The 12,963-nt window shown below is 34.3% G+C and overlaps 1 protein-coding gene across 1 annotated transcript; it reads left to right on the forward strand.

The window, feature by feature from the left end:
• The first annotated feature begins 202 nt into the window (after positions 1 to 202).
• On the forward strand, positions 203 to 4,862 carry LOC149541371 (pathogenesis-related thaumatin-like protein 3.5). Its single transcript, XM_089796634.1, has 3 exons — positions 203 to 426; positions 1,051 to 1,759; positions 4,395 to 4,862. Exons 1-3 carry the CDS (start codon positions 342 to 344, stop codon positions 4,543 to 4,545), a joined length of 945 nt encoding a protein of 314 aa, XP_089652760.1. The 5' UTR covers positions 203 to 341; the 3' UTR covers positions 4,546 to 4,862.
• The last annotated feature ends 8,101 nt before the right edge of the window (positions 4,863 to 12,963 follow it).

The raw sequence follows: 12,963 nt of genomic DNA on the forward strand, positions 1-12,963 counted from the left end.
CTCGGCGTTTGATGGTTTCCCCACCCAAATAAAATAAAACAAATACTCCCTTGCTTTAAAGCGACTTAAAAAGAGAATTATTAGTGCGTACGTAATTAATAATTTAATGATTCACCACCCCCTGAGCTGGCTCTGCGTCAGACGGGCCCACCATCGATATCACAACGTACCATTAAATCCCCGCACATTTCATAAAGAAAAAGGCCTCGAATAAACGAGTGTCCCTCCCTCCTTCAACCCTTATCATCTGCCATTATTTTCCTGAATCATTTGCTCTGAGCTGCAGAAATCCATATATCAAATCTGATTCTCTCTGCCAAATAAACCCTAAGACGAACCAGATGAGAAATCATATCTGTATCTCTCGTATAGTGATTTTTTCAGCCATGTCTATTGTGGGGATCATTTTGCTCAGCATCATAAATGGTAAGTATACAGCACTCAGAAAAAAAGGCATTTTTTTCCTTCTTTCCCTAAGTCTTTTGATTCAAAATTACATTGTATTTTTTTATTGGATTAGATTGTGTAATAGTTAATCATGGAGGTTTTGGATGATATTATGTGACACTCTCCAATCTATCATCTGAAATGTTGATAGGGGAGAGGATCCAGTAGTTGCCCCAGGTAATATTTTGATCAGGGAGACCATCTCGTAGTTGCTCAGGTTCCAATGACCACGGCGTCTATCTTTATAGATGCCTCCAATTACTGTTCATAAAAAGTCCAGCCAAATGATAGCACATGTACTGATAGCAGATCACACATGAATAATAATTTGATCATTTTTTAGCTTTAAGCTCTTCGCTCATCATAATTGTTTTTGGCAAATTTCATTGTACAAATTAGAAGTTTTAGGTGCTCAGAGCTAGTCAAAACATCTCTCCTAAATCGTATAGTGCCATCCAAAACATCTCTCTTAAATCGTACAGTGTCATCCAAAATATTTGATAGTAAAAAATTGTTACACAGTTGAACCCAGAAAAAATAATGCATTATATAGCTAATCAAAACTGCATTTTTTATAACATTTTAATCCATTCTTTTTTGCAGGAGCGTGGGCGGTATCATTTACGCTGCTGAACAACTGCGAGTACACCGTCTGGCCCGGTTTCCTCTCCAACGGCGGCGTGGCAGCACTGGCAACAACCGGTTTCGAGCTCCCCGCCGGAACGAGCCGAGTAGTCGAGACGCCGGTAAAATGGTCCGGCAGAATGTGGGGCAGAACGGGCTGCACTTTCGACTCCCAGGGCAAAGGCAAATGCGCAACGGGGGACTGCGGCGGGCAGCTGCAGTGCGCCGGCGCCGGCGCAGCTCCGCCGGCGACTCTCGCCGAATTCTACGTCGATCCAGCGACGCAGGATTTCTACGACGTGAGTCTCGTGGACGGCTACAATTTACCGATGTTGGTGGTCGCTGATGGCGGTACCGGCGCGTGCCTTTCCACTGGCTGTATTACTGATATTAACCGGAGCTGCCCGTCGGAGCTTCAGCTGGATGACGGCGTTAGTAGGGTGGGTACCGGCGGGGACGGTAACGTCTTGGCCTGTAAGAGCGCGTGCGGGGCTTTTGATAAGCCGGAGTATTGTTGCAGTGGTGCGTATGCGAATCCTGACACGTGTAAGCCGTCGAGTTACTCGCAGGTGTTTAAGGCCGCTTGCCCTCGAGCTTATAGTTATGCTTTCGATGACCGGACGAGCACGTTTACTTGTACCGGCGCCGACTATGCCGTTACCTTCTGTCCCACCGTCGCCATGGCCAGGTAATGTACAGATATTATAGGGATTTGAGTTGAAGTTATTAGGATTTCTGATAATTCATATCAATGTAATGTAATTTGTAGAATTTAGATTGTTTTCTTTTATTTGGTAAGATTGCGAGAATGGTTGGGTGTGATTGAAGGTGGAATCGCACCATGGGACTAGAGTGTCACTAGAGATTCATAAGATTGGTAGATCATCAAGTGGGTATGGGAAATGATTTAGTGGTCGTCAAGTTTAATTCCGCACATCTACAATTCCTAATTCGTATATAGAATTTTGCTAACTTTTTTGGTGAACCTTTGTAGGCGAATGAAGAGCTTAAAGCTAACATTCCACCTTTCTCGTATTTACAAAGGTCTTTATAGAACTCATAGAGTGTGTGGTGGTCTAAAAGTGTCATTTAAAAATGTTTACCCAATACCCACCACTAAGACCCCCAATAGTTGCTATAGTATTTTTTGCACAATCGACCAATCGATAAACCAAGAAAGCTAAAAATGATCAACTATTAATACATTTGTGATCGCCTATTAGTACATGTGCAATCATTTGTAGGAGCTTTTTATGGCAGTAATTGGGGGAGAAAGCTAGCAGTAATTGGGGGTTTGGACATGGCAACAATGCATACATGAGTGACAACTAGCTCGTTTCCCCTAGTTTTGAATTGACAATTTAGGATTATATTTAGATAGGGATCTATTATAGTGATGAGGGCATGATATTCTTCAATTTACCTTTTGAATAAGGTTATTTTTGGGATAATTATTAGATTTTTTTTTCTTCATTTTTATTTGTTGTCATTATTTTAAAATTTTATTTATTGTTTCTTATAGCTATTGTTTCAGACCTCGGGTATTAAGGATGAACATTATAGAACCATTATGTACACAAAGTGTCAAAACATGATCATTTAGAAGTGTTGCTTGATATCTTCTTAAAGGTGACAATAGAGTTTTTAGAAGATTGGTGACATATCATCAATTGGGAATGGTTTTGGATTGAGTAGTATTGGGATGGGTGACCTCCCGGGAAGTCCTAGTGCTTCACCTCAGTGAGCATCACCTAGATCCAATGAATACATAGTGTTACATTTATTCTCACGAGAGATGGATTCCTCTGTGACAAAAAAACTACACAATTAAATCTTGAAAGCAATATCACAATTTGACTTAATGTGGGAAATATCTCCTACTTATCAATTGATATTTCATGTTCATATTGAGATTGGGGTTCATTATACAAACGGGGACCTAATATTCTTTAAATTATCTTTTGAATGACATAGGAAAAATGGTTTATATCTAATTAACATTAGGAATTCACGCATTGGTAGGTTTTTAATTCCTTATAATTTTATCTTGGTTGTCGTTGTTTTTAAAGTTATTTATTTTTTATAGCTTTTGCGAGATGAATATTGTGAATCTATCAAGTATAGAGTGTCAAAAAAATGATCATTTAGAAGTGTTGGTTGATATCTTCTTAAAGATGCTCCAATAATTGAACAACATAAGCTATCTTAAACATGGTTACCTTTTTTACTTTTGGGTACATATAGATGCCCCAATAACCAAGTACTACAACCACCTCAAAAATAGTCAATACCTACATACAAATGTCCTGATAGTCATGCATCATGGATTGCTATATAGTTGCACAATTCCTTCAAATAAAGTCTACAATTATGATTACTAGGAGTACAAGTGGAAGGTTATTGGTACATATGCAATTTCTCAATGAACCTTTAGGTATTGTATTTTTGTCTTTTTTGGCTTTTAAGTAGTAAAGACATACTGTGGGATTAATTTCATTCATGAGGCTCAAACAATGGTCATTTAGAACTTACATACTTATAGACGCCCTAGTAACTAAACATGGGGAGGAACTAAAAAATTGTCAATATCTAAGAATAGATGTCCCAACAATCATGTACTATGGGTAACAATAAAGTTGTACAACTCCTCCAAATAAAGTCTACAAATTATAATTACTAGAGGTACAAGTGTGACGTTGTTTGCACATGTGAAATTTATTAATGGGTTTTTAGTTATCGTTTGCACATGTGAAATTTATCAATGGGTTTTTAGTTATCGTATTTTTGGTTTCTTTAAAATTAGTAAGTAGGGTGGTTGGGTGAGCGAGTGTGAACTAGAGGGCCTTTCCCATAAATATGAATTGTAGAACACTACCAATTAATATCATTAAGGGTTTAAAATTAGTAATTAGGGTTTTGGGTGAGCAAGGAGTGTGAACTAGAGGACCTTTCCCCTAATTATAAGTCATGATATTTGATGCTTCACCATTAGAAATAGAAAATACTAATAGATCTATATGTATTTAAGATACCTATTGTTATAATTTTACAATAGAATCCCTTTCAACATAAATTTAATTATTAAAAACATGCTATATTTCAAAATCTATATTATGTAGAAGAATAACTTAAAATAAATAAAAGAACTTATTTTTTCTTTGAAAAGATGAGCCTAGATGCTAAAATATCACATGATTAAACTAATATACAACATAAAAATGGTTAATAACTATGTAAATGTTAAAACGTTTTTAAGATACATATTTTATTTGAAATAATATGTTTGCATCAATTTCTAAATTTCATTTTCACCGTGTGTGCAGTAAAAAGCTGGATACTCCGCCTGGGAGCAGCACAGCGTTGGCAGAAAGTGCAGTAACATCACGGGCGACAGTTTTCACACCCTCTTTTTTACTATTACTGTGTATTATTACTTTCACTTCCTCGGTAATAATCCCGGCAATAATGAAATGAGGGACTAGAGCTTTCCACGATAGGATGAGAATATCCGGCAAATCGCAGAGGATCCGGTTTCTGGGCCCAAAGAGGGACAGCTGTCAGTCATATTCGGTTGGCTCAATTATTACTTATCAGATGTCTCCCACCGAGGAAAAAGATGAGCTGCAAAAGCAAAACTTATATATAAAAGATGTTTTTGGGTGCCACAAGCAATTTGAACGGCCACTGGTAAACTACTTTATGAGGAATACCATTATCAATTGTACTGTGGTTTGGAAGTAAATTTAATTGGTCACAAGATCCAATAATAATTTACATATTTCCTTGATTAATCATAAGGCCCACTTTTGCTTTATTATTAGTTAATTCAATTGATCACAAGGTCCAATAATAATTTACATATTTCCTTGATTAATCATAAGGACCACATTTGCTTTATTATTAGTTAATTTAATTGATCACAAGGTCCAATGATAATTCCATGTCTCCTTGATTGATCATGAGGTCCCCATTTGCTTTATTGACCAATTTACACGTAACCATGATGTCCATTTGCTTTATTGGCTTTCACGCTTCAACAATTCATTGATCATGCGGTCATTATGCTTATAATGAAAGACATCCACTAAGAAAAGCAGGCCATTCTATGGATTCTTAATTGACCAAAGAAATCCGTATACACATTGAAATTATTCATTGAGTCCCTTAATGAGAATGGAAAGAAAAGAAATTTTATTTTATGGTCTCTCATATCAGTCACATGTTTTTAATCTAGATATTGTAACAATAATATAGAACTACTTCTCACTCTTTGTTTTTTATATAAAAACAGTCAAAACAAGGGGGCTAGCCCAAAACGACAGTGGTGTAACTACTTCCTACTCTTTGTTGAAGACATCTAATTATACTATAAAGGAGGCTTACATATCCTACACCTACTAGGATTGAATGAATGAATGAAAGATTTTAATAACACCTGCAAGGCCAAAGTAGTACATAGAACCACTTCGGATTGAAAGATTTGAACTTATGAGCTCTTTTCGAAGAGTAGGCAAGCTTGAAATGATACATAGTAAATAAAAGTGAAAATCTGGAGATTTAGTTTTTTTTTTGTTTTGTTTAAGTTTGCTTTGGTTTGATTTATTGTGTATACAATAGTTATGTATGGAAGTTAAGAAATTTTATCTATTAATGCTTATTGCATCTTTACTCCTTTTACCAAAGAGGTTGCGAATGTTTATGCATTTGTATCCCTTCTTAATAGTAATCTGTCATCTTCCAATTGACTCTTTCACATTTCATCTCTTCACCTGTCACCCTCTACTCTCAAATTCATATCTATTTAAAAAGTTGTGACTGAGTCTAACATTAAAGCATCAAAGCAGAAGGAGGCTTTTGTCCTTGGGAAAAGCTTGCCCCAAGTGTTATGTATGCCTTCCCAACCTAGTAACTATATAAAATCATAAACCCTAGGTTACCTCAAGATTGCATTGAACATCAAGACTACTCTATGGTCCTAGAGACTTGTTATGTGAAAAATCAATTCAATGTGTTACTTTTTCACGAGGTATCCCAATAAGTTGTCATGTCTAATACTCCTCTATAATCGTCAATGGTATTAGTGTTGAATCTTGTTTTATTTTTGCTCCCAATTCTCTTATTTAGAGAGCTTATTTATAAAAAATGGTTGCATTTACACCTCCATAAAGCTCAATGAATCTTGGGGATGACTTTAGTATGGTGAAACATGCATATGATGACAACTAGAGTAACTCAACTTCCTTATCTTAATTTGAATTTGAATTTTGGGCCTTTGTATTTACACTCTTGGAGTTAACAATCCCCTTCTAGGTAAAGCCAACATCGATATGCCTCATTGGTACACTTGGAACATTTTGTGCGAAGATGTTAAAGAAAAATAAGGTTGGATTGTTTATATATCTCTCTCCTAACTATCCAATTTTGTTTTGTGATGGCTACCTTGTTTGTTTAGATTTCTTAGCAACTCTTGATGATCAAATTCCCATTTTGCATTACTCGAGCTTTCCAACCACACTCTCACCTCTTATAACCTTACTTTTAAATCAAATGCCTCTATTCTCAAAGACTAGGATAACATTGATGACTTAATTGCTACTTGGAACTATAAGGAAAAACCTCAACAATATAGGTTCATCTATTTGTGGGAGAGAGCCATTGCTAGGTACACATCCTTTGTTTGTGACTATCAGAGATGGGCTATTTCTAGGCATTCAAAACTTGAAAATTTTCGTAAAGGACACTTTGAACATGAACATTCTCCTAGCTTCAAACCCACATAACATTTCATTGTAGACATCAATTATCAATAATAAGAATGACCTTGAAAATTGGGTACCTACAAATGAAAAGGTGGCCAAGTGCATCCCAACTCAAGTGGATCAAAATGGGGCATGAAACACATTTCTTTCAAAATTTGCAACATAAACATAGAAAAAAGAGGAACATATTTTTTCCATTAAATTTGTTGGCTCCATGCAAACCATCCATAATGGAATCTTCTAAACCTTCTATCAACATGTGAAAAATATTTCATAGATGACTCTACTAGTAATTATCTTCTTCTCATCCTTGAGGATTGTGAGATTGCTAACATAACTAAAAAATCAACGCTAAATATAATAAATTTCTTGATCACCTCTTTTTGATAGAGGAGATTAAGAAATCCCTTCACTGCATGACAAGAAAAAAAATCTTGAAATTGTTGATTTTCCAATGGAGTTCTATCAAACCCAAGCAAAATGTATGTGAAAATTTTATAATGTGTATCTTGAAGGAATTGAAGCAACATCTCTAGGTCCTACTTTTAATCATGTCTTGATTAAACTCGTCCCCAAAGAAAAAGGAGGAACACTTTATTAATGGATGAAAAACTATCACTCATTCTTACAAAATCATAACTAAAGAGCTTTCTCAAATCAAATGTATTCCTTAAGACATTGCTTAACTTGAATAGACTAGCTTTCTAAGAGCAAGATCCATCCTTGATGATTTGATTCTTGCTTGAAAAATTGCTAAACTAGCAAAACAATTTTCCCAAGATGCTTTAATTAGTGAAATTTATTTTGATAAATCTCATGATCACATTTGTGAAATATTCATCCTTAAAATGCTAAAGTTGTTTGGCTTTTCTCGAAAAATAATGAGAAAATTAATTCCTTATTTGTTGATGCTAGTTTAGGTGGTTCTTAATGAAATCCTCTTTCCCTAATTCTCTTTATAAATAATTATTTTTCAAGTTTTCCTATAATGCTCTACAAGAGAACCCAAGAGAAATCAACCTATTATGTCACAATGTTTATTGAACTATTTTTTTCTTAAAAGTTTATGCAACATCTAGATAACAATGCAAAAGAAATGTATCTCATACACATCAAATACACTTTAAGCGATGCATACAATAGGTCTAACAGGGAAACAATTTCCAACCAATTGATTTTGATGAACAATTTTTTTTTCTTTAATTTATTTCATTTGCAGGAACAAATATACCACTTATATGTATGAGATCTCATGAAGGATTTAACATTTTTACCATGGAATTTTATTAATTATAACCTTAGCTGGTTTAAAATCTCTATTTGCTAAATTTTCTTGGTTGGATTCTTCTTTTACCAAAGGTTTTGAGATGAATACAAAAGTTATTGGTTTTCCAATTTCCTCTAAATTTTAATAAATTCTCTATTGGCTACATAGATTTAGGTTTCAATGAAATTTCAGTAGCATGATTCTATTGTTAATGCTTACATAGTTTTTCTACCCATAAAGGATTTAAATCTATTTTCAAAACACAAACTATATCTGTTCCCAAATTTCCATTCCATAATTTTCAAGAATCAATTTCTAATAATTTGGCAAATACGAGGTAGACAATTTTTTTTCTAAAAATATTTCACAATGAGTTCTCAAACCCTACCTCATTCTGACAACTAAAATTTTGGAACAATTCAATGAATAATCACAATCCAAAATACCACTAAGCTTTTAAGAAATTCTTAATTTGCCGAATTGCTCTCCCAAAACTTGTGTGTGGTCAAATGACCCAAAATTCTCTAATTAAGAAAACCTAACCCTCCTTAGGGTTTTCTAATTCCAATTTTATAAAGAAAATAACTCACTTTAACAAAATATTAACTAATTATTTTATGCACACTTAAAACACTTTCTAAAATAGATTTGTTTTCTACTTATTTGTGCAAAATACTTTTAAATAGCATAATAATTATTAATATTTATAACTCACTATTTATGTGCAACTCTAAATTTATTATTATCAATTAAATAATTATGGATAAAGTATCACTTTATTTTTAATAATTAATTACTTTTCTCAACTTTCATATCTAGACTTTAAAAATTAAGTCTTTTTAAATGAAATACACATATTGATTCTCAATCAATTAAATATCATTATATTTAATGTTTCTTTTGAATTAAATTAATTTTTAATTATCCAAATATCATATGATTATTCGAGTGACATTATTAAGTCACATCATCCAATCCACATAAATGCAACATAACAAAAATAGACCAAAACTAAAATCAAACATGGATAGATACATTGGTTTGGATGGGTAGTTATCAGATACATGTCCTCCTTCTTAGGACAATAATTAGGCTTAGGTTGGGATTCAGACCTAAACTTTATCTCCTATCTCTTACCATTGAGATATTGAGATAGGGTCTACTCATCGTGACAATTTAGCGAAGTCGATGTACAATACTTGCAAACTTGCATAAAAGAAGAGCATTGCAAATATATATCTAACTAATTAGGCAATGATGAGAGTGATACATCATGTAGATCCTGACTTGTGGGTGACTACAACTCCCTCCCTCAACCAAGCACATCAAACATGAATGTACAATAGACACGCACACCATACACATGCAAGTATGAGGTAGGTACAATTAATAAATCACTAGTATAAATAAAATCATGTGTTAACATAAGAACCTCATCATGAAACTAACTATAATTACAAATTAAGAGCATATAAAGTATCATCATTATAAGAAAGTCATCATCACTACTCACTAACATGGTAAAATTGATTATTTTATATATCAAAGTATTGCATTCCAAAAATCACCAAGAACTAACATGTTTGCAGAAGGGCTTGGTAGGGTTTCACAAAAAAATTCACAGTAATGGTAAAAGTGATGGGTATTACATCCTCCTCCCCTTAAATAAGGCTTACTCCTCGAAGCAAACTACTACAACTAGGGTATCTAAAGCTCAAAATGTATAATCTATAACGTCATACAAAAGGGTCATATAAGAAACCAATACAAACAAGTTAGCTAAGTATTTACCTCCAATCACTAAGGACAATATGATTCTTGTTTAAGCATACATTGAAAACCATATTGATCCAATTGATATCCATCTTTTCTACAATTCCTTATCTCTGATACCAAATGCAATGCCCCACTAGGGAACTCAAAATAACCTATCACGTTACGATGATTAGTGAACCATTTTTTTTTCCTTCAAATTTTATGAGACATCAAGATAACAATGTGGAAGTAATATAACTCATACACATCAAATACACTTTAATTAATGAAATAACAATTTGCATATAATAGGTCTGATAAAGAAATAATTTCTAGCCAATCCATTTTGATTCAATTAATTTATTTCATTTGGAGGAAAAATATACAATCATATGTAAGAGATCTCATGAAGGGTTTAATGTTTGAACTATGAAGTTTTAGTGGTTAAAAGCCTAGCTGGTTTAAAATCCCCATTTCCTAAGTTTTCTTGGTTGAATTGTTCATTTACCAAATATTTTGAGATGAATATAAATTTTACGGGGTTTCCAATTTCCTCTAAATCTTAAATTTGAGTTTTTTATAGGTTGCACGTATCTAAGTTTCAATAAAATTGCAATGACATGATTTTATTAGTCTCAGATTGGTTTTGACATTTGAGTGTCAACACACTTAACGACATTCTCAAGATGATGCCAAGTATAATACAGAAGTTGAGCTACAACATATGTTGAGCCAATGAATTCAATAGGTGCTGAGTAAACTTTAGGTGCCAAGCAAAGTTCAAGTGCCGAGAAAAGTGTAGATGCCGAGTCACTATAGATGCCGAGTGAAACAAAATTACTATAGGAGCCGAGTGAGCCAATTTTTCTATGTGTCAAGCATCAACAACTAGTAAGTGTCGAGTAACACAGAATCAACATATGAGTTTGTATCTTCACAAACTTAGATGTAAACCATTTTTTTGGAGCCAACATAGGATGAATCTCGAAGGATCTTGAAGATAAGAATGAATCTTTTGCATTACCTATGCAACCAACATGCAACCAATAAGAAAAATGGAGAAGACATGCAACCAATAGGAAAAGTGCAAGAATCAAGCGAGAAATGAAGATTTAATATTGATTGTAGATTCATACCTAACCCTAAGTCTTTGAAATTTTTAAAAAGAGGACAAAACCCCATTGTATGCACAGATGAGAGAAGTATATGGATGAACTATAGAAAAATTTAGAGGGGAGTTTAAAGACTTAGTGAAGAACAAAGCAACATTATAGAATTCAGTTGACTAAGAATAGAGTATTAGAACTTTGAAGAGTGACATATCAGATCAAGTAAGGGTCAGAGCAGACAAAGCAAAACAAGAATCTATGATCAGTAATTGAGGATTGCAAATTATCAGGTCAAAATCTTCTAATACTTTCTAACAATTGCATTAGATATGGAAATCCTATGGACTTAGGTTGGCTTATCAGCCATTTGTAAATCCTTTAATAGGGTGGCATTCCAAGTGAATGTACTAAAGTCCTTTAACCAGGCCTACTATCAGTAGGGTAGTGAAATCCTTTACCCAGGTCACTTTTAATAGGGTGTAAAGTCTTTAACAGGACATGCCTCTCACAGGACAGACCATTGGAAGTGGTCAAACATTGTAACCTTGAATAGTTACACATTGCTGCAGTGATATTATGTAGGCATCATCCCCACCCCATTTTTACCTTCTCATTTTTGGAGGGTTTCCGGGTTACCAAATCTTGTGTTATCTATTTTCATGCATGTCTTTTACTTTCATGTTTATTAGATTAACTAAATGCATGTGAATGATATCAGCTAAAGATTTTAAATGGTTAAAGTTAGTTACTTCTAATTCACCCCCCCCCAGAAGTAAATCTTCCCACTTGTTAATTCCAACAATTGGTATCAGAGCCTAGTTCTCCCAAGAAGGGCCTTACAGCTTGGAGAAAAGATCTAAAAATGGAAGTCTACAAACTTGGGAAGATCATGGAGAATTAGACAATTAATATACAACTTGCTTTACATGCCTTCGAAGAAGCCAGAGAGGAATTGAGAAAATCCTTAAAGAGAGGAAGAGAGATTGCCATAGCTGAAAATGACACATAGTACAAGGAAATTGACACCTCAAATCTATTTTCAAATGGAGATTCCAAAGAGTTTGATGCAACAGTAGCAGATATGATGGAGAAGAATAGAGCTCAAGCAGAAGAAATCAGAACACTCAAGCTTGAACAAGAGTCACAAGTCATAATGTTTTGTGAGGTAATTGAATAGAAGAAAAGAGCCATTGAAGATAAAGCTATGCTAGAAGAAGACAAGAGAAACCTTACCAACAGACTGGAAGAAAAATCAATTGAGCTTGCGAGAATTTCAAACATGTAGCTAGACACCCTGAGTCAAATGATGAATGCACATCATGAATCAAATGTCAAGGATATTGAGATCTCCACATTGAAGATGCAAAATGATCAACTAAAAAATGACCTGAAAAGAGAAAAGGAGATTACAGAAACTTTCAACAAACCTAATGAGGCCATCAAGTACTTTGAGCAGCTTCTGAAATCAGCAAGCGCTAGCAATGACACTTCAGGACTTGGTTACATTAGCACCAAACAAGGAGAGTCTTCCAAGACTATAGAGGAAAGGAGTAATAAAGGTAAGAACACTAAACCTACTTGTCATTTCTATGGTAAAAAGGGACATACCTCTAATATGTGTAGGAGCAAGAATGCATATCAGCACGACAAGCCTAAGAATGCAAATTATTGTCATAAGTGCAAAAAGTAAGGACATTAAGAACATAACTATAGGACTAGGACTATTAGGACACCAAAATTTGAAGGTCACTGCTCCAATTGCAAGAAGTATGGACATAGAGCTTTTGAGTGCAGATTAAAGCCTATGTGGACACCAAATCAGCTAGTAGGAGCAAATAATGGGCATCACTACAATTGGGATTACAACGCTAGGTATAGCTATCATTACTGTCAGGAATATGGACACATTCCTAAAAATTGCATAAGAACACATTTAAGAAGAAACTATAGTAGATGGTTGAGTCAAACCACATGTTTCAGTTGCTTGAAGACTGGTCATATC

Source organism: Cupressus sempervirens, chromosome 8, assembly GCF_028749045.1.
Source record: "Cupressus sempervirens isolate cs-2001-9-10 chromosome 8, ASM2874904v1, whole genome shotgun sequence".
Lineage (NCBI taxonomy): Eukaryota > Viridiplantae > Streptophyta > Pinopsida > Cupressales > Cupressaceae > Cupressus > Cupressus sempervirens.